Source organism: Chelmon rostratus, chromosome 22 (genome assembly GCF_017976325.1).
Source record: "Chelmon rostratus isolate fCheRos1 chromosome 22, fCheRos1.pri, whole genome shotgun sequence".
Classification (NCBI taxonomy): Eukaryota; Metazoa; Chordata; class Actinopteri; order Chaetodontiformes; family Chaetodontidae; genus Chelmon; species Chelmon rostratus.
Window position 1 is genome coordinate 7,944,220 of NC_055679.1, and position 27,926 is coordinate 7,972,145.

Genomic DNA, 27,926 nt, shown 5'->3' on the forward strand with positions numbered 1-27,926 from the left:
GTAATCATTTTAATAAGGCCAATAAAGGCCACGTGTGACATAAAACTCAAGAGGCATAAAAAAAGGATGCTCAAATTTTATTGGTAAAAAAGAAAAAATACAACTGTCCATGTTTGTAAGTGATGCAGACTTTGATTTTGCCACAGAACAAATAAGGAAACTTAAATTAGCTGTATTTGAAGTCACAACCATGAGTTGTTCCTAGTCACTGAAAGCGCTCTGAAGACAACCGGAAACACAGAAATCAATCGATCGAACGCTGCACAACTGGTTGGTTGCTGAAGCTTCTGCTGTGTTATCCATGCATTTACTCATGTACTTTACAGCTGTTCCCACAAAATTTCCTCGACTTTCCAACACTTGATGAATCACTCGCCTTTTATAAGCTACGTTGAATGTGAGGGATCATATCAAGATGGACAATCTGGGCTACTTTGGTAAAACACGTGGAGTATTTACAATTTAGGAACTTTGATCCAAAGACATAAATTCCAAATAATTTATAGCTCTCAAATCTGAAAACAATGACATTAGAAAACACTTGTAAATAGTGACTTTCTTTTCCATCTATAAATGACATAAAGTGCCACGTTCCTCATATAAAAATATACTCTTCAAATTGTTTTGTAAGTTATATAAAGCCTAAATAAACATTTCTGAATACATTAAGGGTGCTGTCCAAAAATAGCTTTGAGGCCTTTGATCCTCTCATACCCCCTTCTGTGTGGTTAGGGCACATGCCATCCACCCAGGCAGGCCTAAACCGCGCTGGAAGGCCTTGTGTAAGCAGAGGCCATCATGTGGAATTCCACGTCTCTGCCGTTCATGGGAATGTTGGATGTATCTGAACCTGATTGCACCTCTATGGCGCTCCAATGAGGCTTACATGCTTTTCTCAGAAGTCAAGAGCCCTCCGAAAAAACAAAACAATGAACACGGTCAGGGTGGAAAGTGCCGTTCAGACTGACATGTTGGATGCTTAAAATAGTTTGGGAATATTTTCTGCCTCTTTGGCTCTTGGTGTAACAAAAGGGTCTGGGCTTGGGGGGGATATGTCCATGAGAGAGATGTCAGCACGGCACTCAATAGCACAACCTCCCAAATGACCGTTGTCTCATGAAAAAGAGAAAGAAATGTGACTATTTGAGTGCAAAAGAAAAATAACTAATCTATATCAAAATCCGCCACTGACAGCTGATAATGGATAAAACAGGGAATAGCACAGGATTTTGCTGTTTAGTGGCTGTAAATGTGACTAAAAAATCGGTTACTCCCAGCTTGAAATGTATCAGTAGCAATTGAAGATCATAAAAGAAGAAAACTGTTTAATCCGTCCTATAAGACTTTAGGTTTGAAAGATATTTTTACATAAATAATTTTGTTTTATTTTCAGTGTTCAAACAGAATACAGTGTGAGCGTACAGTTAAAAGTATTCCACTGCCGTCTTCCAATCTTCATCATGGCGCGTTGCCGTCGTAGCGTTTCCAGTTAGCGCGTTACAAAAGTCTTCTCGAGATCCAACAATAGTCTGTTGCTCTTCCTCTTGTGTGTGACATCTGTAAGCGACGTCTTTGCGAGACGTTGTCTTCCACACGTCGCTGTGCTGGAGGCAAAAAGAACATCAAATCCTTTCGCCTGCAGCGCGTTTGCGTCGTGCCACGGTTTGCTGATTTTTTTTTAATCACTCATGTCTTTTTTTTCCAATACTCTCCAAACCTCATGTCTGTTTTTCCTCTCTTTAAAGAATTCCAAAGTAGGATGTAAAAATGTGCAAATTGTTGAATAAATACGTCCAAGTCCTTCACTTCAAATTCCACTTTGTCATAACCCTCTTATCTTCGTCCATCGTCTGTTTGCTCCAGCCTCTCCCCTGGTGCCCCACTTCTTTATTCCCTACTTGCAAGTGAAAACTTCTGATTTCTCACTGCACGTGTTGCACTTGACGAAACAGCACCAGTGGAACTTGCAGTTGCACTGCCAGATGCGCGTGTAGTGGTGCGTGTTGTAGCCCCGGCCGCAGCACATCACGTTACAACTGTCTGTGTGGGTGGAGGTGCCGTTGCACAGCCTGCCCCGTGTTCCCGTGCTTCCTGTGGCCGTGTCCTCTTCGCAGTAGTTTGGCGAACGCTCCAGGTACACTAGGTCTGTGTCCGTGGGCTTTTGGTAGCCCCGGGCCTCTTTGAGCCGGAGGAAGGAGGGCTGGCGGAGCCGCGAGGCCCGGACCGGCTCTACTTGAACCGCGTCACTGTAACGTTCCTTCAGCAGGTAACCGATCTCTCTGAACTTCGGCAGGGTGATCCAGCAGGTCTTAGTGGTGCAGGAGCCGGACACGCCGTGACACTTACACTCCAGCTTCATCCTCTCCTCTAGGATCTGATCACACAGAGAGTAGAAATTAGGTCTGTATGAATTAAAAGAGATAGTTAAGAGCTGAAAATATATTCTATGTGATTCACACACGTCCGTTGCTTGAATTTGAAACAGTGAAGGGCAATCGCACAGTCTTCAAATCTGTCTCTTTTGGTTAGCCAGGCTTTCTGCGGACACTTCAACCTTAAGCACACCGGCTGGCATGCCAACTTTGTGTCAAAAACCTGGGGAAAATAACTCATAACCCAAGACTGTAGTCTCTAATTAACTTTACCTTTCTTCAGACCACATAATGGCGTGACAGCCCGAGAAAACTGACCAGAGCTGTTGTGCAACCGTATAGAATTACACTGTGGTTTGAGCCAGATTTATATTGTAATGCCATACAAATATTCTCAGATGACAGTATTGACAGGTGACTGTTTGCCCTTGCGACTGAGCTTGATGCCGACATGAAAGAAGCTCCTAGAACATCTTGTAACTTGTTTGTCCAGAATACTGGGCAAATCAGTCACTCCCCTTCACGGCTATCACATTCTGGGGCAGTTTGCCCTCGACTTGGGTTGGCTCAGTGCGTGCGGTGGTGCAGAAGCTCGGTCTTTGGTGCTGCCACTGAGAAAGGAAGAGAGAGAGACGTGCAATAATATCCTCTAATATCCTCACTTAATGCTGGGTAATTCAGTGAATGGACTGTAGGGTTATGGCACAACTCCATTTTGGCAGCTGCATCTGCCAAGTCTTGCATTTCTGTCACACGTGCACGCTCACACTTGCACTCGAGTGTGCAGGCGCTTTGTTTAATCATTTCTGCACTTGTACAGTTTAGGGCCGATACAATTTTTCAGAACCATGGACAATCTATGCCAATTTAGCCATTTTCCTCCTCCTACATAATGCTACACGTCTTTATACTTGAGTGTGATGTTGCATGATGTTTTAAGCATTTGTCCTCAGTGCATTCAAGCTGACTTTGCTCCCGTTACCTTTCGCCCCGCCTCATTGTTGTGCAGGTTCATCAGCCGGCGGGCATTTTTCTTGATCTCGCGGGCGTCTACAAAGCGGCGCGAGAACTCCACGCCGTACTTGACATCGGCCGAGCAGCCTCCCCACTTCCAGCCCTCCTCTTGGTAGTCGTGGTAGCCCTGCTTCTCGCGGTCACAGCCGCACTGGCTGAGGTTGCCTTGGCTACAAGCCGTGGTAACTGCGTGGGCCACTCCGGCAGCGGTGATGGCGTAAGTGAATGCTGCCTCCCTGCTGCCTAAAGAGAAGAAAAGGAATGCAGTTAAGTTGGAGGGGAAAGTAGTGGAATATAACACAACGCAAATACTCTCAATTGAGTAGATATTCTAAAATCAGAATTCACAGGACTTTCCTCAGCAAAGAAAGAACTGCATGCCCGTCAACCACTCGTGCTGTTACAGTACAAGCAGGACGATTTAGGTTTGTTTCAAAAACTTTACTGATTAAAGGAAAATAAATTTTACACATGAATCGCAGCTTGCTTGTCATTGGAAGTGACAACCAGTATTTTAAACCTGTGTCACAAACAGGGCGTGTGGCGTTTGAAAGAAGTGAGCATTTAGGAGGCCTCAGGGGCCAAATTAAAGACGCTGCTGAGCTGCACCATGGGAAAACGTAGGACCCAGCATTTGTGGAGCTTGACCCCTACGAGAAACTAAACTTGAGACTAACTCGACGTCTGCTGCATAGATTTTTGCCGTTCTGATTTTTAAAGGCACTGCACACCAACACTGTTTACACTTATTCTGCCTAATTAGACCTGCTTTCAGTTTGAAACTACACAAGGTCACCAAACTTCATTAACCAATTCAAAAAAATGAAGGTGCAATTTCTCCCACTCAGCAACAAAGATAATAGGAGATATAGAGAGTGTCAGTCAAGCCTACTTGGACCTAAAAAGGGGTCTAATCTGGCAAAAAAAAACCTGTGTGTGGACTATAGCTGCATGTCACACTCGTCTCTCTTATCTCCTTCAGTTCCTTTCTGCTTCTGTACAATAAGCTTTCAAATGAAGACAAAATGCCAAAGGATAATGTTAAATGAATCAGCCAACGTATTGAAGTGCAGTACTAAGTTGCTGGACTACTCCTTGTGTCACTGATTTCGAGATGAATCCATTTGTAGAGTAGTGATTTTACTTACCCTATACTTATTAATGGGCTTCAGGAGGAGATTACAGTGCTCGTGCTTCATTGTAAATTCTGAACGAGGCAGATTAAAGGCAGAAGTTGACTTTGAGGAGCGTCAGTATAACAAGCTTCTATATAATCCCATAATAATTCACCAAAGTTTTTTCTCTCTGCCTTGTTTTATATCTCTAATCTGCATCATTGTCAGCCACTTTTACAGTCGTCAGTGTAGTGAAGAAAACACAAGTGACATCTACTGGCTGACCAGAGGAGCTTTTATCTGGAGCAGCACTCAAGAAGCTGCTGCGTCTTAATGTTTCTCATCAATGGAATTTCTCACGCGGCTTAAGTGTCATTCTGTGTCTGTCCTAGCCGGTCCACATTATTATAGCAAATGATACTGCTGTGTTGCATGTTGAAATAATCTGTGGCCGGGCTTAACTCAGATGTGCACGTTTCCAAGCTTTTGTATGTCACCATTTGAACTTCAGAGTAAACACGTTTATATTTATGGCGTGGAGGGGGAAATGAATTTATTGGCACTACAATTGGTAATAGGATATCCCCCCTTTCCAATCAGGATAATGCTGGGCCTTCGTCCTTCTCAACAGCCCAGAGTATTAATGCATGGCGTCTCTGGTAGAGGCGATTCTTATGGCTCCCTTCCAACCTGACAAACTCACTCGCAGAAACCATCGGGCCTGCGGTTCCCCCGGTCCATAACTCATAACAAACTCTGAAGTCTTCTCTCATCAGGCTAAATCCGCGACCCATTCAGATATATTGTATGGTGAGCATTTCTCAAGGCATCAGGCGCATGCAATAGCCAAACAGCCATCTCCTCGCACTGTGATTTGTTTTGATTGTACAGCAGTGCATGCAGGGTTCCATTGTTGCCATCCAGCTGCTGGAGCTGACTTCAATTAGTGGTTAGCATGGATCTCTCTGGTCTTTCTCAATGCTTAATGAGTTCACAGGCCCAGCAGGTCAATCAAATGAAGCAGTGGATGGCACATTAGCGACACAAGAGGGGGTATGGCCCTGGCTTTGCACAGAGATGGCAAAAGGAAACCAATCTTACTGAGAATCCTTGGAGAGGAAAGGAAACCTGACATGCTCAGTATTTGTGTTTTCATGTTCATTTGCAGTCTTAATTAGTTTTTATACAAATGTAATAAGATTTAGTTTTTCAGAATGTTCATTTTTGGTTAAACTCTCTAGATAAGGAGGACATGAGGATCAAAACTGGGTCCAAAGTGTCTCTCCCACTTCGTTTAAACACCACAAGAGAAAAGAGACATTTCCTCTGACAAAAGAAATAAAGGGATCCAGACGTCTGTCTGCCTGTCTCCCGTGTAGAAGAAAGTGATTGCTCCCAGAGCTGCTAGATTAAACATGGTTCCAAACCCACAGCAAGACCGCAACAAAACATTTCGGACTGAAATACAATTTATATAAGAGGTTGACATTAGGAGCAAACAGGCTTCTGTGAGAAATAAAACAGGGAAGAATGTCGACTAAAACCAGGGAGACGTGTTAGTTTGTGCGTTCGCAGATTGTGTAGGTTCGATTGAGGAGATGGCACAAGGAAGGCTTCACGTTTCGTTTACGGCTGCTTTGCTGTGACAACGTGTGTTGCAAGCAGAGCGATGTCACACACACGAACTACAGGCTGAGTCTCCTCTGGGGGCACCAACGAGGCCTTTAACTCGCAGTTTTTCTGTGTTAGTGTTTAAACGAAGCAGAGAATCCTTTGTGGTCCTTGCATGTGGTGTTCCAGAAATGCTTTCATTAAAGCTTCGCCACCCATCTCGAAGTCTGTTTCATGCCACTTAGTTGAGCTATGCTGCGGCTTTTTCTCATGCCACTGTCGACGGTTACGGGAGGTTCGAGAAGAATGGGGAGACGGGCCGGAACCGCAGTGCTGAACTTTGCTCATCAACATGCATACCGGAGCACAGTTCTTTCAACTTCAAGGCCTGGAAGATCAAACCCCCCCCTCGGTTCAGTTTGGTTAGGTTAGGCCAATTAGCATACCTGATGACACACCACAGATGAAAGCAACACAGAGAGGAGAGATGTGTCGCTCTGATCACGACAGTCCCCACTCCTGCCTCAAGGCTTGTTGTGTCTAAATTTAGTTTGATCTAACTGACTGTCGTGAAAATGTTGATATATACAGCCCAGGGATTTACTTTGTGGCCCCTTGGCCGAGGGGTTTAAGGCGCCAACCATGAACCGCAGTGTCCCCAGTTCGAGTCCTTTGTTGCAGATCGTTTCCCATCTCTCTCCTCTCATTTCCAGTCATCTATCAGCTGTTAAAGTGTCTCATATAGGCATAAAAATGCCAAAAACAAACCAGAAAAGCCTTATTTAAGACCCCTGTCCACTCAGCATCTTTCTTCCCCTCACTCAGCCCACTTTCCTGCTGTCTATACTGAGATGAATGCATTTAAAACTCTCTTGATAAAAAACTAAAGAAGCTGAATTTCAATCAGACTGACCTACTCTCAGCTCTTGTCCAAAGACAGTCCTCTCGCCCAGGGCCGAGCAGTTCCACCGGCCGTAACGGAACTGGTACTGACACTCATTGATGCCCAGCTGGGCGCCTTCGCCAATGACGATGATGGCGTCAGGGCGACTCTGGCAGAGGGCTCTCTGACGGGGGGCCAGTCCCGGGATCTTGTTGCAGATGATGTTAGCACCTAGAGCCACCACAGAGGACAGCGCCCTGGGCAGAGAGAAACAGGGATTAATCAGAGGGACTTTCAAGACAAATGGAGACGTCGGCTGGTTTTCTGACAAGGAAAAAAGCGAGGACTGATAAGAAGAAATCAAGCCACAGGAAAATGTACCTGAAAACATACTCGGCCTGGTTGAGCATTACCGCCCTATGATTTGGGGAGAAGGTGATAAGATTTGTCTCTAACAAGCTACAGCATTTCTGCTAAACTCTTTCATTACAGTGACCGTGTGCAATCACACAGATCAAACCAAATGAGAGGATAAGAGCGGACTCTGCTGGATTCATCCTTACCCCACATCACACCATGTGTAACCTAATGGGCCCTCATAAAGACATGGAAGAGAACAATAGCTAATTATAGAAATAGGTCCAAATCTAGTTCTTTCTGTCTGCCTCTCTACCCCCTCTGTGCTACAGAAAACATGAACCACCGCAGCTATTTTAAGTTTCAGGACCTGCCCATGTTATGAATGAGAGGCATGCATGGTGCAGCAATCATTCTCTTTGAGAGGGGCCCGGGTCTTTTAATGCCATAAGAAAGAGCTCATTACTCGGCCCTCGCCTACAGGCAGAGCATGAAGTAGTCCAATATGACTCTTTTCCATATGCTGCTTTCCAATTATGGCCCTTGTCTGACGAGGTGCTCCAATGACAAAGTGGTTCTGGTGTAATGTGTAAATCCACGAGGGCAGGTTCTCTCATCATCTGCGCACATATTAGAACATGCAAGAATCATGTAGATTCAACATTGGCTTCATCCACCCAAGTCTTCATTGACTATTTATTACTGGTCGATTTATGGCACCATGTTTGAATGAACATGACATAACTGCTCACATTATGGGAATAAGATCCGCAGCTCTTGTAGCCGGTGATCCCATTGTGGAATAAAAATGATTAAAGACACAAGTCACGCATTTCTTACCCACGTTTCCCAAACTCTGGTTGGCTGGATATTCCAAGTTACATTTTTTCCATTTCCAAAATAATCTGCTGCAGCAGTACGGAATATGGCCCCAGGAAAGATTAACAATGTGGCCATTTGCTTCATTCAATACGTTTAAAGATGGGTTGGGTTTTTTTTAAAGTATGATAATCCTGTTGAGCGCGTTTCCTCGACATAAAACACCTGCAACAGGCAGCTCGTGCTTTCAAGGTGCGATCTAAGTTGACCATGAATTTTCCCGGTGCGTAATTGCGCGTAAAGGCGCAACTACTTTCCAGTTAATCAAACCGACTTGCGTCTGAGTTAAGCAAGTGCATTGATAAGAAACCTACAGGTAGCTACCGCTGGTGAGGATGAGGAAGATCTGCGGGTAGTAGACGGACAGCAGCGCACTGCGAGACGAGATGATGAGCATGGTTGCGCATCGAACACAACTGGTTCTGCTCTCTTGCGGTTTGAAAAGATAAGAAGAAAAAGGGAGGAGGCGGACAAGTATATCCTTTTATCTGCAGTCCCGAGGGATAACAACGCAAGTGTCTCCTCTTTCTGCGGGCGAGACGGGGTGTCTTCAGCTAGTGGAGCCCTGGCGCGCTGCGGCAGCTCCAAGCTCCGCTGTCCATGTGTCGGAGATGAGAGGCTGCATCCCACGGCCGAAGTGCGCTCTGCCACCTGGACTGACAGAGGACTGGGTGGGAAAAAGAGCGAGAGACGGGGGGAGGGGGAGAGCGAGAAAGGGTGGGGGCAGATGGGGATCCGGATGTGCGATACGTGCCACGCACGTCTCCAAAAGTGAGACTGTTGTGGCATTGGAAGGGTGGGAGACAGTGGCCTCTCCCGGTGCACCAGCCCCCGGGATGAGTCTGCTCCCCGCATCACCCCGCCTGCCCACCCCCCGACAAACCTCTTTCTCCCCCCATCCAACTCTCCCTCTCTCACCCCCACAGTTTTTTGTTGCTGAAGTATTTGCGTGCACACATTGAGTTTTTACTGCTTCTGATTAAAAGCGCAGGCCTGTTTCAGCTGTGATTGATCCACTGAGCACAAATAAACCACCATCCATGCCAGCCAAAACTCAAGCTGAATGAATATCACATGTAGATTTACATTTAGTCCACTTCTAGCATTGTCAGCCACAAAGAACTCACATCTTCACCCTTGCCTCTGAATAAGAGAATATTAGTTTTACCAAATAACTACACATGACTCACTTTATCATGTCATGCATCGCTCCTGTATATTATTGCTGCAGGTGTTAATTTTGATGTTACTATTCAAATAATATGAAATCATGTTTTTCATCAGGGATTTCTTTTGAAGTTTCTAAATCATTTGTTGATGCAAGTGATCAATAGCAAAATAAAAAGAAAAACAGCCTATAAGTATGCAATAGCTTTTACATGTGTCACCTGATGCTCTTTTTCTTTGTTTGGACTTAGAACTGAACTGTTGGAGTTTCAGTTTGTCTCCCCGAGGCTCTTCAGCGCTGCAGATGCTGCTGAAATGCTTCAGACAGTCAGATGCTGAGACTCTTTGGTCTTTCGGCTCACATGTTCTGCCTGTGCATCACCAGCAACACGCCCCCATGTGGTAGCACGAAGGAAATGTCGTTGCTACAAAGCATCCCACTGAAAATGTGATGTCAGAGTGCTGAGCAGGTGCCTGTACCTGGTACCTGTAAGCAACAATTTATCAAGTTCTACTATTTGATTGAAAGAGACACAGCTGTCGTAAGATGTCTTGAAGACTGTTTTCCCTTCTGGAAAAGCAGGAAAGGTTCGTGATTAATCAGTACGTGAGAAAAGATGTCACATGTTTCTACAAGGTTTGCAGTCTCGTTAAACGGATGTAGTCTTTGAAGTGGCCAGGTGTAATCAGATGGGAAAGCCAACAAGGACGACAGGAATTTCTGCTGTTTTTTCTCTTTTAAAGACGCTCCTTGCAAACACCACCGTTTGCTGTGGAACTTTAAAGAGAGCGAGAGAAGTACAATGGGAGGGGACCGTCCTGTTCAGTTCCACAGGACCTTCAAAGGACGATGAGTTTTATAGGTCTGCTTCACAGAGTGGACAAAGGACAAAGTACATATTCTCTTCGCTCGCTGTTGACATTTTGGAGACTGAAAATTGGGACATTCTGAGCTTCACTTGAGCCGAACAAATAACCACAAGGAGATAATATTAATAAGCTTTGTTCCAAAGTGAGCTATCAATCGTGTGAACAAAAGTGAGACCTTCTCTTAGAAAACGTTTGAGGGCAGTTTTGTGGAAAATGAACCTTTTAATTTAAATTCCCTGTAGCTGCCAACAAAGCAGTTTGAGAGATAGCAGTGATTTGGACTATAACAGAATAAAATACCTTTCATTCTTTGGCTGTCGTAAGATTGGCCTGATCCGTATGCCCAGTCAGACTGTGTGCAACCGTAGCTGCAGTCATATACGCTCAGTGCTGTAAAGAATGAGAAGCAGCTGTGCCGCTAAATTGGACCATCTTGGCTGTTGAAACGTCCTCACACGAGCTCAATCTACAGCTATTCCAGAGGACGATTCACAGATAATGCCTCTGGCTCGTGTTCAGCAGAGGCAGAGCCCCTCATGTATATGCGTCCTCTCTGCGCCTCATGCTCTCGTCCTCCCTCCCTCTCCGTCTCTCTTTCTGTCCAAATAATCCTCCTAAACCACAATTTCCAAAGCCAAGATAGCACTTAAGCAGCGTACACTCACTGTCCTGGCGCTGGCACAGCGATATCTGTTTCTTCTCATATTTGTGCGCAGAAGACGGGGTGAACATGGAGCCTGGGGAGGTTTGGGGCTGCGCAGGAATTCAGTGACACTGGCCGTAAGACTAACATGACTTCTGTTTTATTTGTTTTAATCTATTGGGACGGCTGTCCGGTCGACAGAGAAGGCTTTGATAGCATCATCCATGCGGTGATGATGAGTGACAGGGCTGGAGACAGGCAGCGACGCATGGGGGCCTCAAGCTGGCAGCAGGCCTAAAAAGATTAATAATGGTGTCATATGGCTCTGAGGGCCTTTGGGCCTGTCTTGTCCTTGAGCCCAGAATCCCTATGCGATCCTGAGTGCTTGGCAAGGGAATGGTATCGTCGATCAGCGAACGTGGTCGTTCATTGTAAGTGACATTTTTTTTGTGGGAGAGCAGGGCTCGTAGGTGAAAGTGTTAACATAACAGTCCCACCAACTAGGAACATGCAGGCGGTTCATGGATTTGTGGTGGGGAAAAAAAACAACACAGAATAGTAATGTGATATCGTGTGTCATAGCATTGAGTCAACACACAGATGCCAGACCTATAAATACTTTAGAAAGCACTCTGAACCTTGTTTAGAGCATGTGGAGCGGAGCGCTGACGTCATGCTTGTTTTAGCTGATTGGCATCAGCAGCTTCATTCATGCTCTCAATCACTGACTCATTCACAGCTACCAGCTGACTAATAATGTCCACCCGTGCTCACACACGCACACGGCACGGCCATTATTACTCCTTACTATTACTCGCCTGATTAGATCGTGCCGACAGAAAAAAGCCTTGCGTTTTTGGTACTGTGGAATTTAACCAGCTTAGATTTAATGTTCATGTGTGTGTTTATTGAGGGGGGGGTAGTTCTTCCAGATGAGTCAGTTATCTAATGTGTGTCTGATGAAAACTGTCATAGTGTTTGAAGTGTTTTGAGGACATATTTTGTGGTCAAAAATATTATAAACCAACGCATACAGTGTATTATAATGATACTCAGCAAATCACAAACACTAGTGCTGTATTGTGGACTAGAGAGGAGCCTGTCTTCAGTTTCCTTCAAAGCTGATTTAGTGTTCAGACAGTAGTGAAAAATGGAGCACGAAGACTAACAATGAATAATAAATAAAAGAATGCCCAGTGCGTCACTATCATCACTGTTACCAAGTCCGTCTGAGAAGATGAGAGATGAGAGAAACATGCGAAAGCACCCCGGGGCCGGTCCGCTGCTGACAGTCACTACATATTACATGGAAAATCGACACAATATTCAAAAGGGAATAGCTGACAAAACCAACAAAATGTGGTGAATGTTACAGCTGACTATAAAAACAAAAACACAGTTTTAAGCTTTCAATGATGGTAAGAAATATTATCTTCCTCAAGCAAAATAATCCATAGTGGTCTATCTGATAAGAAAAAAAAATCAGTGAACACCTCTTTGGTGTCAAGTTGTACAAAGTATCTAGAATATTGTGATAATAGTGTGCGGTTAAACTTCGTAGACCGACTGTGTATGCAAGTTTGATGTTGTGTTTAAGCTCCATACAGCTCCATTGTTGCCCAAAACCTGTTAAAAACACTTCAGTGAGCCACACCTGCTCTCCCTACATTGCCATGAGCGTGGGAACTGATGTCAGTCCCATGTTCACCAGCCTGGTGCTGTAAACACTCACCCGCTCGTACTAATCCCCAGCAGAAAGTAGACCCCCAGCAAATACACCACTTAGTCCTGTTTAAGCAGTGTTTGCTAAATTCTATAGGCCCAGCTGCTGAAAATTAAACTATATATATATTTGTGACCCATTTTTACAGATATGCAAAAAGGTGACATGTTTGGGGCTGAGACACAGACAGTATTGTGACAGACTAGCACATTTGAAGCAACATCACTATATTACCATGCTTGATAGCCTCGGTGTTCCAGACACGTGGCATCTTCGTGCTCTTCTTCAGCTCAGGTTAGAAGAAGAGGTCATGTGACGTGATAATCGCTGGTCATGACAACTGCCTCTTCACACTTCCGTGCGACACACTCGCTGTACAGCTTCCTCGTACGTGGACCCACGTGCCCATGGGACGCGCTGAACAAGTGCTCCACCATCCGGCACGTGCTGAATGTGGCCCTGTGGCTCCTGAAAGGTCAGGTGTGTGGAGCGCCCAGATGGCATCCGCTAGCACTGGCTTTTGTGGCTGTCAAAGCAGGAGGGGAGTGTCAAACGGCGCCGGGGGATGACTACTTAGCTCCTATTTGAACGCTTTTGCAGCAATTGTAAGCCACTGGAAAAGTAGTTCAGGATCCATCTGCACTGCTTCACCATCAGTCTTCAGTGAGGATTGAGGACTCGCGGTGACTGCCAGATCTTCTCGAATGTGTACTCAGCAGTAGTCTGTCCATGCATGCAGGCCAAGATGGTGGGGCCACCGCTCCTTATTATATATCTCATCAGCACCTGCTCGATGACAAGATCTATGGACATCCCTCTCCACATCTCTAGCTAGCTTAGATAGCTAGCTAGTGTTAGATAAATATAAAGTAGGCTAATTTTGTGGTACATGATAACACATATTCTTTCACACAATAGTCACGGATGTGCAAATATGTGGTCGAAATTTATCAGTTTGATCACATCAAATATTTTATGGGGTAAATCAAAAAATCTGATCTTGCTGTGTAACACTTTGACCCACTTTTGCATCTAAGGGTTAAGAGTTTGAATCTGTACTGCATCCAGCTCCCCTTCTCATTTAAAACACAGTTTCTGTTTGATTGTGGACACTGTTGAACCCTTCGTGTGGACATCAGACAGGAACACACGCACAAATGAGGATTTCAAATGGGAAACCGTGGCATCACTGATTGCTGTATTTTTCAATACTTTCCACCACGTGGATTTCTTGGGACCTTTGATATGTTATAAATGAGATATTTATGAGACTGGAACAGTTGAAAGCGTTTCTGTTGCAATTTGTGTGGGGTCATGTTGTGTAATGCCTGCACTATTACCGCAATGTCAGAGGCATTGTTTAGACTGTAATATGGCAAGACAAACACATGGTGCTTATATGTGTAATGGGGTAAAACGCATGCTGGAATGCACGAGAAATCTGAGTGTGGTTAGGGAAAATGAACGTCGCCCCCTGCACTTTGAAGATTACGGAGTGTTACCGATAAAAAACCAAACTGCCCCGAGGGGGAACAGGCAGGAGAGTATTTATGACACAACTAAAAGAAACTACTTTGTAATCAAATCTAATTTACACTGTTCAGAGCATCCATGAAACCCGACAAAGCTGACAGGGGGAAATTGTTTCCATGTTGCAGAACAACAATTCCACTTTTGAGCAATTATTGTCTTTGAAGCATCTTGAACCTTTTTGAGAGCAGATGAAGGGAGGGCCATATTTTCAGCAATGCCACGAGGCACATAAATGTCTTCAGAAATTATTCCTTTTATGTAAACGGGATTTATGTTTTTGGTGTAGAAACACAGATTTGGAGTTGTAAACATGTTGCAGATGTTGAGAAATCGGACACACGGCATCGCCAGAAATGGTTTTGAAGTCAGCGCCGTGAGCGGCTAACAAAGGGAAAAATGACAAAGTGAGTTAAAGTAGCAAGCGAAGTTTAAGATTCAGCGTAGGAAAGAGACCCACAGCACCTTCAGAGAAGCCGGTTGAGAGTGCTGCTTATCAGTTATTCATGTGTAAGTTTTCATGGTTATGAATCACAAATGTGTTGTCTTAAGGGAGTTGTAACTGGCCCTAGATCAGGATGTTCTATCAGTGTGGAATCAAAGCCAAAAAATATTTAGATTTTGCAGTCCGAGTTCCTAACAAGTGGTATTATCACCTGTAGTGATTGATAGGAATGAAAACTTGCAGAGTGCCCACAAGGCTGCTTTGCTATTTTTCCACTTTTTGCAAGATTTGTAGCCTTTTTCACCTCACTCTGTTCCTCTTTGGTGTTTGAGCCTTTCCAGCTTCTGCCTGTACACTGCTGTAACTGCAGAGGGAGACAAAGCACCAGAGAAGGTCTTTGTTCCGCTCAGACTCCTCTGGTTTGGGTCAAGCACGTCCGTTTTACACCAGCTTTTTGTCTTTCGTGGCACGAGAACAGCAGCTATTGTATGCTGCATCACAACAGACAGCACTAATACGCCAATAAAAGGTTTCATCATCACATTGCGCCATTATTATTAAAAACAACTGAATAATGCCTATTCAAGAGATCTCTGTCTTCTTTCATTTTCCACTTATTTCACATTCTGCACAAGTATTTGGTGTTGATCCTGAGGCGAGTTTGAGACACCGCGTCTCAGCTTTTCGGAGGCACAAGTGTTTAAACCGAGTAATTCTGGGATCCTCAAGGGGGCTCTTTAGTCCAATGTTTCAAAGTACAGGAGGCTGTACAGCAGCCTGTAGTTCCCACCACCCCTCAGTGGTTCCACCATCTTGGTTCCTACCATCGAAATTTCGAAATGTAACCGTCACGTTTGTTCATGCGAGCGCACGCATAGCATTTTTCTGCCTGGATCTCTGCGCTTTTAATAAAACAAATATCAAATTGTAACCGTGTTGGTTGTTGCTTTACGTGAATCTGCAATCTTTGGGGTTTTGCAATACACAAAGGTGTAACTACAGAAATGAAAAGGATGCCCCTACACTTTATTCCAGCACTAACTCAAGCTGCTAGCAATTAGTTTGTGCTCTCCGAGGAAAAGCAAGACATCACGTGTGAAAGGGTCAACATGTATGCTTCCCTACTGACAGAATTTTCATTCACAGTGCTGTGACACTTACAGTAAGAGTCTTTAAGCACAGATAGACACACAAGGCCGACATTAGTGTTGACACCGAGATTCAAAAGCCATCAGATCTGCTTAAGTGTCCACAGCAACTGCAAGCAGACATTTAATAAACACGTGTTCTCCGAGCACTGAATCCTTTACATTACAGTGCCAACATGCTGCCTCCTGAACAATAATGCACATTACTAAGAATAGCTCCAGTAATAATCCTGACTCGTGCATACATAAATGCATGAAACATTTTCATAACTTTGAATTGCGGTTGAAGAATGCGTGGTGGTCATCAGACCCTTGATCCCCCTGTGTAATCCCGGCTTCAAGCCCCATCTGCCGCGTTCTGTGCCGGCATCTTAGCTGAAACTGACGAAAACAAAAGTCACTCCACATCCTGCTTAAGGTCAGCTAGCAGCCTTAGCTGTGCTTCTCTTAATACGCTTTTTATTTTTCATCATGCGTTACTTCCAGACAAAGAAAAACGTGTTAAAAACAGGTTCCGAGCTGCCGTTCTACCCCTTTTTAACCCCTCTAGGAAAGGGAGAAATTATAGAAGAAAAACACATTTTTTTTCTGAGGGAAACTTTGTTAATTATAGAGTTAATTGTATTTGTTCATTTACGTCACTAAAGATTGTTATTCCACTGCAGCTGGTATGATCCAGTCCGACTTGATTTGATCTGTTAGTAATTCATATGTGAAGAATTATTGCACTGGGGCTTTGGGAATCAAACATGTGCTACACTTCTGTAAGTTTCTATTCCCTTGAGAATACTTGGCCCTTAATGGGCTGGGCCTTACTGTCGAAACACACTAAAAATCGCTCCCACTCTCTTCCTCTCTCTCTCTCACACACACGCACACACATGCACGAAGACACAAATTGATATAACCACAATCTCTTAACCGGTTTTAGCAAGCTCTAATAGCTCAAATCAGAAAAAGTCACGAAAAAAAAAAAACTAAAGTAAGAGTCACATCATGTTTGTGCTGACCTTGCTGATTGAGTTTGCTCACAATCACACGGGTCAAGGCTGGGGTCAGGCCCATGGATCATTTAGTTTAATGGCTGTTTCCTGCCTGCTCAAATGTACTGTACGTGCCACATTGTAGGAAACGGTGAGATGCAACCATATTATTACAGGACATAATGCAGCAGGGAAAACGGGTGGAAAATAGGTGCGGAGGGGAAGAAAGAAAGAAAAGCACCTATTGAAAGAGAGAAGAAGGAGGACAGAGGGACAGGGAGAGAAAGATGAACAGCAAGATACTGAGAGCTAGGAGGGAAGAAAAAGAGGGTGACAAAGGCAGAGGGAGAGAGCTCTACTAATTTTGTGGCCTGTCTGTGTCACCAGCACCCTGTTGGGACGACAGATGTGCAGATGATGTCATGTAGAAAGGGGATAGGGCGGGAGGGTGGAGCGATCGGAACGCGGGAGGACAGTGGACAGGCGGAGCCTCGGCCTGAGTGAGGGAAGGGGGAGAGAGGAAGGGAGGGAGAGAGGGAGCAGGACTGTGGCAATCCTTCATTGCCCCGCAGTCACGCAATTATTCAGTTTTCGTAAGATGTGACTCAGTTTAGAAAGTGTGAGTGCTTTCTAAAAAAGAGCTACTTGTGCTTCTTAACAGCCCTCACCGTCGGTTGAAAGCGTCCGCGTGAATGTGAGCCATACCAATTGAGAGGACGGGGGGAAAAAACTCCAAAACGTCTGCATGCGCCGTGTCGTCGTCATTTTGCACTGCAGAAACAAATGTGCTGAACCGGTGGTTTTAGTCGCAGGACCTCTCACAATGTGCAGCCTCTCCAAACCACACAGGCCATTGGAGCTATAATTTACTTAGTGCAGTCATTGCTGAAGTTTACCCTCCCATCCCCTGACCGGCCACAGCATAAGAACCCAATTGTTCTCGTGGTCTGCAGTGACAATGGCTGTTTGTGGTCATCCAGCGAAAAAGAAAGTGAGAAAGAGAAAGTGAGAAAGAGAAAGGGAGAGAGTAGAGCCATACGATCCAGTAATTTGTACCGCTCCCTGCTAAAGATATAGTCAGGGTCAAGCTTGGAGTGGGGGGTCACGGTGACCGCCGAGCCCTGCAGGGATCGCCTCAAGGACACCATTTTCCCAACAGTCCGCCTCGTGTCCTGCGCTTTAACCCATCCAGCCCTCGTGCAGTTAGGGCTCCGTGACCGACTTCAGCTTGCTTGCGTTTCAGCAACGAGCTTCCCAGCCTCCTCTGCCCCCCACCTGCGCCCTTTCAGGCCAATTGTGCTGGCATGGCAGAGGCAGAAATTGAATGAATTAGGCAGTCGGATGTTGCCTAATGGTCGTACTGCACAAATGCAGCCATTCCTGGCATTGTTATGTGTTTGAGTGAGACTGAGAGGGATTGTGTTCTTCGGTCCAGCGCAGGAAAGCAGCTAATAAGTGAGACAACCTGTGGGAATCGGCCCAAACCAAAAGAGGACTGAGGCAGTTTTTCCCCCCCTCTGTATATCCGTTAACTTTGCTTTTTGGGCCTGCTTGTAAACACTATTGATGTGTAATGAAGGACAACGGTCCAGCCATTGATTCATTGATTCAGCCGTGGCTGAACACGTGGCAGCTCTGTACTTCAAAAAAAAAACAACAAAAAACGAGGTAAACATCGTGAAAAAAACAAAAAAAGGTTCATGTCGTCACTTCATAAAATGCAGCACACGCTCCTGAAGCGTAGCCCTGCCCATAATGAGGCCTGCGTGCACAATGTGGACACAATGCAGCATTTCAAGCAAGATAAGACACCGATAACTGCGCAGGCCTAGAATTACAGATGGCAGCTGGAGCCCACGGTTGTCCCTCTCTCTCATGGGGAGGTGGTTCTGACCTGAGCTTGAGGACACCCAAGGCCCTCTGGGTAATCATTGACCTGTTACCTGTGGCAACCAAGCCACAACACACTGCACAACCACTGGACTGCTGATAATAAGGCGATAACGCAGGTGCACATGCAGACAGCTGTGCATGCACGTGTGCTCACGCTCTGGAGTGATACCAGAGTCCTAAAAGATTCAATTAAATAGAAGTTACACTCGTCTATTAGTGGCATGTGCTCTTCTGAGTGAGCCCCAGGAAAAGCTATCATCCTTCACTTATTTTCATTATTTCCCTTAACGGGGCATTGCAGTAATAACATGCATGCTCAGCCAACCTACACTGTATAAACAAACCTTTAATAAAAGATATGCAGCACATACCAATCACAAAGGAGGAGGTGCACAAAGAGAGGCTTTGAAGCAGCTTAGATGTGGATGATATTTGGGATCTGTCTTTCTTCTCTTGATACTGACTCTGGATCTTCAGCTTAAGGTATCTGCTGAGTACCAACCTGATACCAGTGATCTTTTGTTCCCAGAATTAAAAGCAGTGAGTAAGTTGTTGTGAGAGTTGGATTCCTGTGGCATTAAATCCTGCGTCATTGTCAAAGAAGCTGTTTAATGCTCGGACATGTCATGGACGATTAATAATGTCAGGATCGGGCACAATACCGATCCAGTGTAGATGATTTATTATGTTTGGTGCATGTGCGGCAGCCAGATTGAGCTGCTCACCAGTTTGTTGAACTTAACACACTTGGAATAGTTACCGAGAATCAGATTGAGCTCGGAGGTGAAAAAGGTCAAAGTCGGCTCTCCTGGTCAGAGGAGTGTGATCGATCCAAATCTCGAGTCTTTTCATGGCGCTAGGTGGGGCGTGGCACCGCACTGCAGCACGCTAGAGGGGAACAGGCCGGGGTACCGTCCAAGGAGAGGAAGGAGCAGCGAGAGGGGGGTAGGTGGAGAGGGAGATGGGGGATAGACAGCAGTTTGGCCCTCGACAAAGCCTCCTCCCACTTTTTCCACACCTCCCCTCGCCTCTCTTCCTCCTCCTCCGAAACTTGCTCCTTCCTCCTCTCCTATAGCTTTGGGTGCTCCATGCAGAATGGTCTGTGTCTGAGAGCAGTGGCCTGAAATAAAACTATGAGGGGCCTTGGGCGGCCGAGAATGCTAGCTTTGTCTCGGCTGCCATCCACACTGTCTTGAGACATGGCAGGGATAGAGCTCAAAGAGAGTGTCTGATTGCAAATTAGCGGTGCCAAAGGGAGTGCCCTGGCCACCTCCACAAGCTTCAGCTCACCTCTCCTCTCCTCTCCTCTCCTCTCCTCTCCTCGCCTCCTCGGACATGTTACAGATTGTCTTGACAGATTAAAACTCTTGGAAAAAAATCTCATCAAAGAAAGTTGACGGTGGAGTCAGTACTTGTCCCTTGTTAATAATTTTTCCTTAATTGATGTGTGTGATTGACTCTATAAGTAGAATGAAATAAAACATTGATGAGTCTTGAGTGCTGAAGTCCATTTAGGTGTAAGCTTTTGGATAATAAGTGCTTAATACCATTTGTACCAATGTCCCTTCGTGGGACTAGCGTCTCTTAATGTCGTACTTCAGGTGAAATTTCACTTTACTGCTTTACTTTACTGTATTTTTGTTGAAGTTTGACAGTTGCTGCTTGGGAATGTCTCTCCCCTTGAGTAACTGGAAGTGGGCATAATTATTTCTATCAAAAAAAAGCAACAAAAAGCAAGAAAAATAAGAAAAATAAGAACTGTTGCCCAGTTATGGTTCTTTTATGGCTAAAGCATATTAATTTACACATTTAAAAAAAATCTTCAGCATAGAGGAGATTAAACACAATTGGATCAGTTAAATTTAAATAACATCAGCTTTATTAACAATCCTTTCTCACAATAAAATTATATAAAAAGGCAAAAATGTATATTTATGGGTCATATCTAAATATTTTATAGCTAAAGTGTTATCAGCATCCATCTGTATGTACCATAATGTGCAGTATATCACATATAATAATAACAAAACAGGCTTGTATGTATATATGTGTGTTTGGGACAAATAGAGCCTGTATAGAAAATACCTTTGTTCACTGATAAAACTTATAGAAAGTCATTATTAACTATTGCGTGTTAGAAAAAAATCTAATTGGTTTTACAATGTTAGAAATACTTATTTTTCCTGTATAAAAGTTTTGACAAATAGTACTATAATTAATTACATACTGATGATAATGTTACTTTTATTTTGAAACACTTGTTTCAAATCAGCTAAAATAAAAAAGCAGTGAATTAGCCGGTGATACAAAGTGTTCACACAGCTTTCTTTGAAAAAGCAGTCTTTCTAGTCAGTGGACCACCCAGTTTTTAATACTTGTTAACACTCAGCTTTAATTTACTTTGAAAAACTGCACGAATATTTGGATATGAAAATGTGTCTGTCGGTGTGTGTATGTGTGTGTGTGTGTGTGTGTGTCACATCAGGTGAATTTCCATCAGTATGAACTTGAGTCACCTTCTAATCCCTGTAAGATATATCCTACGTGCTCAGCCCATATGCAGCCGAGCTGTAGGAACACACACACACACACACACACACAAACACACACACACACACGCTCTTAATCCTATAGTATCTCTCTGTGCTGATGGATATAGGTGTACTGTGCACAGAGGGTGGTCACTGAGTGCAACTGTAATATCACCTATCAATACTGATTTACCACCACTCAATACACTCGCCTCTGCTGTGCTGGTTCACAGTGGGACTGACTGGTGCTTCGACTCGTGTACAGAGGCAGAAAAAATCAAACAGCACACAAACAGTGACTTGAGCATGAACAGTGACATAAAGAAGCATGTGTCTAACTGAACAGCAAAGCTTTGCTTTTTTAGCACATTATTAATTTTGGCTAAAGTATTTCTGTTTCTTTCACAGATTATAATTACAGATCCCAATGTCATCGTGTTTTTATTTGATGCTTTTGATTTAAAACCTTTTCTCCAAACCGATTTTATTTAAAGGGATAATAACTTTTCTTAATAGATTGAACTATAATTCACCACAAGGGGATTTTAATATTTTTTTATTTAATAATTGACTTTTAGTTACTTATTTACACCACTTTAGTGAAGGAGTGTGTTCTTAAGCATTCCAGGGGAGTCCATATTAAAAGTTAATTTTTTATCCTCCTTTAAAGAGTTTATTAAGGCTAAATCTGAGAACTGATGCCCTTTATTTAATATGCACTTTAATTTCTGTCTCTACATTTTTAAATAGTGACTGCAGGGGTCTATCCTCACCATAAATGGAGTGCAGCATTTCATTTCCTCTCTCCCTATTATCGGTTATTGTTTGATGTCTTTATTGTGTTGAAAAGCCGGTTTTTATAAAGTGGATAATATCTATTTATCTCTGTGTGTCTGTGTTTGCCATGCATGTGTCTTTAAAAGTATTTCAGAGACACCACACACATAAAAAATCTAAAGGTTAGAACATGCAGATGGAGAAGAATTTGCTCTTCTCTGCTCCATTAATATTCTGAATCCATTACAGGCAAACTCAAAATGAGTCTAGCTTTGTCCACTGTCCCCACACAAACAAAATATTGCAAAGTTGCAGTTAAAAGTTGTTCCATTAAATATAGCTTGTTGTGATCTTCTTAAATTCAGCATAAGAGGTTGACATGCAGCTCTAAATGTCCCCATGTTGCCAGGTTTTCATGCTGGGGGTCTTGTTTTAATAACTTTTTGCATGGCAGACTGGTCCTTCAGCAGCTCTGCCTTGCCTCATCCCCACAGCTGATTCATCAATAAAGTGTCTGTGAGGCAAATCGGGAAACTCAACAAGTCTGGGCTTGTCTTCCAGTCACCTGTGCTGTTTAAACTAGACCTTCATTAACGTCCAGATGGGCAGACGAGTGAATCAGGCTCATTAACGCAGGCAAACAGGTGTGAGAGATGCTGCTATAAGTCACGTGAGTGCTTTATTAGCTAGCATAATAAAAGATAACAATTAGCAAACAGCTAAACCTGTTGCTAGCATATAAAATGAACTTCTCTTTAAATGTGTTTTGCCGGTGTCTTTTAGCATTTTTGGAGGGTGATACAGCCACATTTAGGGTGTTAAGTCTGACTTGGTTCGTGCTAATTTTCTTTAACACGACGTTTGCTGCTTTGAAATATACATTTTAATATGAAAAAGGCTTTCTAGCTACACAATGTGGCTAGCTGCTGTTTAAACAGGTGGGGGATGGCACACACGAAAAGAAATAAGGTATTTGTTTTCTAAAATAATCCAACATTGAGTTAATTCTGTGTAAAAAGCTAAAATTGTGACTTTATAGTGACCTTGGCTCACTTAATTTAATTTTTAATCTCTTAAAACAGCAGTGTAGGCCTGTTGGTCCTTTAATAGCACCGTGTGGTAATGAGCTGTAGTTTATCATTTCACGGCGGTAGCGTTGGTTATTTTCAACCCTAAGAAAAGTGAAAGACAGGATGAAAATGTCGTTTTTATAAAAAAAATAAAATAAGGCTGTCATCAGGTAAGTTCACAAAAGCAAATAGTGCTTTTTAGATCCGCGGAGGGGGCAGGAGGGTGGGGGGGAGGAGGCGGGTGAGGCAGCCCTTAATAATCATCTCAACACAAGCCGAGTTTTTGCAGATATTTCAATGTGATGTGTCTTTTCTTTTTTTTTTCCCCCTTTAGGAGACATTAAATAAGCAGCGCGATAGTGCCGGCTGCTGCACACCCAGGCTGGTTGTATAACGGGGCTTCACCTCAGCTGAACTTGACGCATCTGGTTCATCGGCGGCGCAGGACGCGCGGCGCAGTCTGCAGCCCGCGTGTCCCCACTGAACCGAGCCGGATGGCCGCGGAGAGAGACGCAGGGACCGGAACTGTTTCGTGGCCCGGTGGCCGCTCACGGAGACCGTCTCTCAAAACACCCAGACGTGACGACTTTTTCTGCAAATGCTGTCGCCCTGCGCTTTCTTTATTTTCTGCTGTTGTTGGGTCCAGACGCGTAGAAGAGGAGCCACTGTCTAGAAAATATAAAGCCCGCGGACTTGGGAGGTGGACACCCCGGAGGAACAGACCATCCAACTTGAACTTGAGATCTGTCGGTGCGTAGTCTCAAATCTGCTCTTTTGTCTCTGCAAGACGAATTTTTTAGAGGTTTGCGTTAGCGTAAAGTGCGTAAAAATGACAACGAGGCTGTCGTTGTCGTTTGTAAGCGTGCTTTTTAAAGCGGAGGCACGTAGCGATGTGTTTGCTCCAGACTGGGTCAGTGGATATTGACACTGTTATGACTGAACCGATCCTCGGTCCTTGGGGGGGGGAAGTTTCCAGGGTGCGAAAAACAAGCGCTTTCGGAATAACAGTTTAACAGCTTAACATAATCGTCTGTAAATTTGAGAACAAGTGCCCAACATCTTCCAGCCTTTACGCGAAGATGAAATGGTTGCCAGACTGTAAATTCTCCCCTCGCAATACAAGAAAAGAGGTCGCCTTTTCATGCCCTAGTTTCCCCTTCGCAGAGAGGCATAATCTTTCCCTTTGTTGTCCCCGATGCAAACAAAGATAGGCAGACGGGCGGACCACGTCAGTCCAGCGGAGAACATCACCGCTCTCCAAGTGGGCAATTTATAGGATTTCAGCAAAATGTGCATTTAATTAGAAAAGCGGCGTCTCCCGAGCTGCTCACCCCGAGATAATCAGTGTATGTAAGTCATGAAGACATATGGTAGAGCTGTGCGGTTTCCCCTGATGTGTCACTGTGGTTTCCCTCAGAAGTTTTTGATGAAATTAATTCATTGAAATCTGAGAGCAGCTAACTCAGCAGTAGCTGGATGTATTTTTAATGGTTAAAAGGCCTGTGTGGGCTTCCAGTCTGTTTCTCAGGTGTGCAGGGAGCATCTTTAAAAGCCTGAAATATGTTCAATTTAACTTAAATGCGCTTTGAGAAATTAAAGGGATGAGTGTGATCATATTTATTTGGCGTTAAATGTGCTTGGACAGTCTTAACAGGAGCTGCACATTCGCCAGGAAGGACATGTAGGTTTTTGCATTAAAGAACAGAACTCATACGTAGTTTTTAAGTTCATGTAGAGTTAATCTTTTATCATAAATCTTTTCTTCTCGTGGCTATAGATTATGAATTGACAAAACTGCACATTTTGCTAAATAATAATCAGTTTAAGCTGTCGTTTCTGTCTGAGCAGCTAAAGCAAAATGCAACAGTCCCTTTAAGATCGTAGACAGAATATTGCTTTGCAGTAGAATCACATTATTTTTAACTTTGTGTGAAAACGCAGGATTTAAATTGCGAGTGTCCAGGTCACCACGTTGTTTGTGAGATTCAGTCATTGTCTTTTTTTTTGCTGTAGTTGTCTCAGATTGTGCTACAGTTATCCTTCAGGGCAAAGACGCCACCTTACGCTGAAGTCAAAGTGGCACATACATGGCACGCTCCATCAGGTTATCTGAAGGGGTTGTTCGTCGTGTCTGATCATCTATGGCGTTGTGCACACCTGGTTATGTATTTTGGCTTTGTGTGTGTGTGTGTGTGTGTTCTCAAAGCTTCGTCTACAGGCTGGCTGACCGGCCGGGTAAGATTCTGCTCATACTGGAGTGTCAGTCGAAATTGCAACGTAGCAGCGTTTCCCAAGAAAAGCTCTGTGTTGGCTGACAGAAACATGGTGTTGTGCTATTCCAACCCCCCCCCCCCACACACACACCTCCTCCATGTCTCCTTTCCTCTCGTTCAATGGAAAGAGGAACAGAACTGTCAGAAGCCGCAATGAGAACAGGGTCACAGTGACCTTTTGGCCGCAGCCCACAGTCACAAACACTCTTTTATAAGATGTATTAATACTCAGATATTGCATGTTTATAAAGTGCAGTCACTGCTATAAACAGGAAAATGCCGATTGTGCCTTTGAGAAAATGGAGCAGAAACACAGGTGGCCCTCAGACAATGGACTGGGGCTCATTTCTCCACTGTGAGTCAGTGGGACAGGAGAAAGCACAAGGCTGCAGAGTGAAAATTGGCGTGATTATCATCTGATTTACCCTGCCACCCTGTAGCTCAGAGCCCTGTTGTGGGCCATACTGGCAGTGGCCATTATGGAGCGAAGAGGAGGCTTGGATTCACCCAAATTTTCTCTCATTTGCTTTCAGAACAGCTTCATCCTCCCTCCCACTCTCCCTCCCGCTCTCTCATATCTCACGCAATTGATTGAAACCCTAAACGGCAAGATCAGGCCGTGTGCAATCCAGCCTTTCTATGAATAGTTGATTGGATGCGATGGTGATGTGGTGTGTCGTTTCTTTAAGGCCATTTCAGGTCAGAGGGCGGGAGGCCGTGGGGTTGGCGAGGGAGGGAGGGGGGGGATTTTTGGTGTGCATGGCTGATACAGCAATGTGTCGTGCTGTCCCATCCTGTCCTGAGCTGTGTTGTTGAGGCGCACACAGACTCCTGTCACTCCCTAATCAGGTCATCTGGCATTTTGAGAATGCGTGCACGTATTGCTTTAGCTCCTGCCTGTGAAGGGACTTAAAAGGTGTTTTTCTTAGCCTTTTTTGAATACACAGCATTTATTTTATTGTGTGTGTATGAGCCACCTTGTCATGTTCTAATCTGCACAGATGGATGGTGTATTAACAGTAGGAGCAGTGGGCGTCTGTCACCGCTTATTTCAGGTTGTTTTTTTTTTTTGGTATTAATAATGTGGCAAGCCATGAGCTGACACTGAAGTGTGTAGCTACAGTAGTGTGTATATCCGAGTGCAGCAAGCGCTTGTGAGCGTGCATGTTTGTTGCTGCGGCATGCCATAGCTGTCCCCACCAAACACTTCATGTTTTAAATCTCTGCGCATCTCAGTGCAGGGCATTTAAGTGCTTGACCTAATTTCTCTGGCAGTGAAGAATCCACTAGTGAAGGCCTTCCTCTGTGTGTATTTGTGTGTGTGCGTATGTGCGCACGCGCGTGTTGCTCTGGGTGTTTCCTCCTTGCCTTTCTAACAGGAAGCTGATGTGGAGTTCAACTGAGGACAAGGAAAAGGCCTTTTCTTTCCACTGTGAATCATTTGAGAGCGAGAGAAAAAAATGAAAAAAAAGGGGAGAAAAAAAGAGAGACCAGGCCGCTGCATTGATTCAACCCTCTGCAATCTGGCCTGCTTCTCTCTCTCTCTCTCTCTCTCTCTCCCCCCCTTCATTCTCTATACCTTATTGTCTATTTCAGCTTTTTTTTTTCTCACTCTTTTGTTTTATTTCTAGTTCGATTGATGTCGGATAGACAGCAGCGTTCTGGAGGGAATCTGCGGGTTTATGGAGAGTTCACGAGTCCTGTGAGAAGATGGGGAGGGGGCAGGGGGAGGAAAGGAGAGACGAAAAGCAAATGAAGCAGGGCTCTGTGGGGAGCAGTGCAGGTTCTTCCGGTTCAGTTTCACAGCAGAAAGAGGCTGCCCGCATTATGTACTTAAGAGGCAAAGAAAACCATAAAACACCTACACAAACTGTACCACTGGCTTTATTAAGGCCAGTGTTGAGGCGATGTGAAGGATTCTGATTCCCTTTGTATTCTTTAAAACTGGGATTGTATGGAAAGAACAACCGCTAAAAATAACTGATAAACCCTTCTGGGTGAGAGATAAATGGCTAAAATATTTAAGTAGGTTTCCTGTTGCAGCCACAACACAAAGAACAAAGATGATTGAAAGCTGGTTGTATATATATCGTCTTACTGACATTCCGAGCTCTAATCATTCTTTGGTCGTAGACTTGACATGGATTGATTTGGTTTGAAGGTCACAGAGTTTGAATTTTGTTCTCAGACGCATTTCATGTTGGATGACACTTGTTCCAAGACTCAGATACAGGCCAAGGCAAATGTTAGAAATGCTGAAACAGCGTGACCTAAACCCTAATTGTACATAATCTCATTTTCAAGGTTTCGTGTACATATTGCAGTAAAAAGGGGATTTTTAGGAATTAAATAGGACCAGATACTCTAACTGAAACCACCTACTCAGCCTCTTTCATGTGTTTGCAAAATCTTTAACTGTTTGATTTGTGTGTCTGCAAGATTGAACTAGAAAAGCACACAGCTGCTTCAGCACGACACAAATACTCATGAATACACTTCACAAGAATGGTGATAGACTCTGTTTTTAGTGAACTCTGCTGTTTATTCAGGAGGCCTTTTCTTTGCCTTTACTTGTATGTACGTATATAGACTTTTGAGTCAATATAGCAGAAGGGTGAATTTGCCAGGAGAACATGCCCCCT

General features: G+C 44.2%; 1 protein-coding gene across 1 annotated transcript; it reads right to left on the reverse strand.

The window, feature by feature from the left end:
• Window positions 1–1,894: 1,894 nt before the first annotated feature.
• On the reverse strand, window positions 1,895–8,628 carry wnt7ba (wingless-type MMTV integration site family, member 7Ba). The gene is made up of 4 exons (XM_041963687.1): window positions 8,546–8,628; window positions 7,026–7,252; window positions 3,355–3,629; window positions 1,895–2,374 (listed from the first exon to the last, which is right to left on the reverse strand). Exons 1-4 carry the CDS (start codon window positions 8,626–8,628, stop codon window positions 1,895–1,897), a joined length of 1,065 nt encoding a protein of 354 aa, XP_041819621.1.
• Between the last annotated feature and the right edge of the window lie 19,298 nt (window positions 8,629–27,926).

Excerpts from the sequence above, each read along its gene's own strand:
- wnt7ba (XM_041963687.1), bottom strand. The coding sequence starts at position 8,628 with ATGCTCATCATCTCGTCTCGCAGTGCGCTGCTGTCCGTCTACTACCCG. Across the intron at positions 7,253-8,545 it reads CTCACCAGCGGTAGCTACCT|GGCGCTGTCCTCTGTGGTGG; the intron begins GTAGGTTTCTTA and ends CTCTCTGCCCAG. Across the intron at positions 2,375-3,354 it reads ACAATGAGGCGGGGCGAAAG|ATCCTAGAGGAGAGGATGAA; the intron begins GTAACGGGAGCA and ends CTGTGTGATCAG.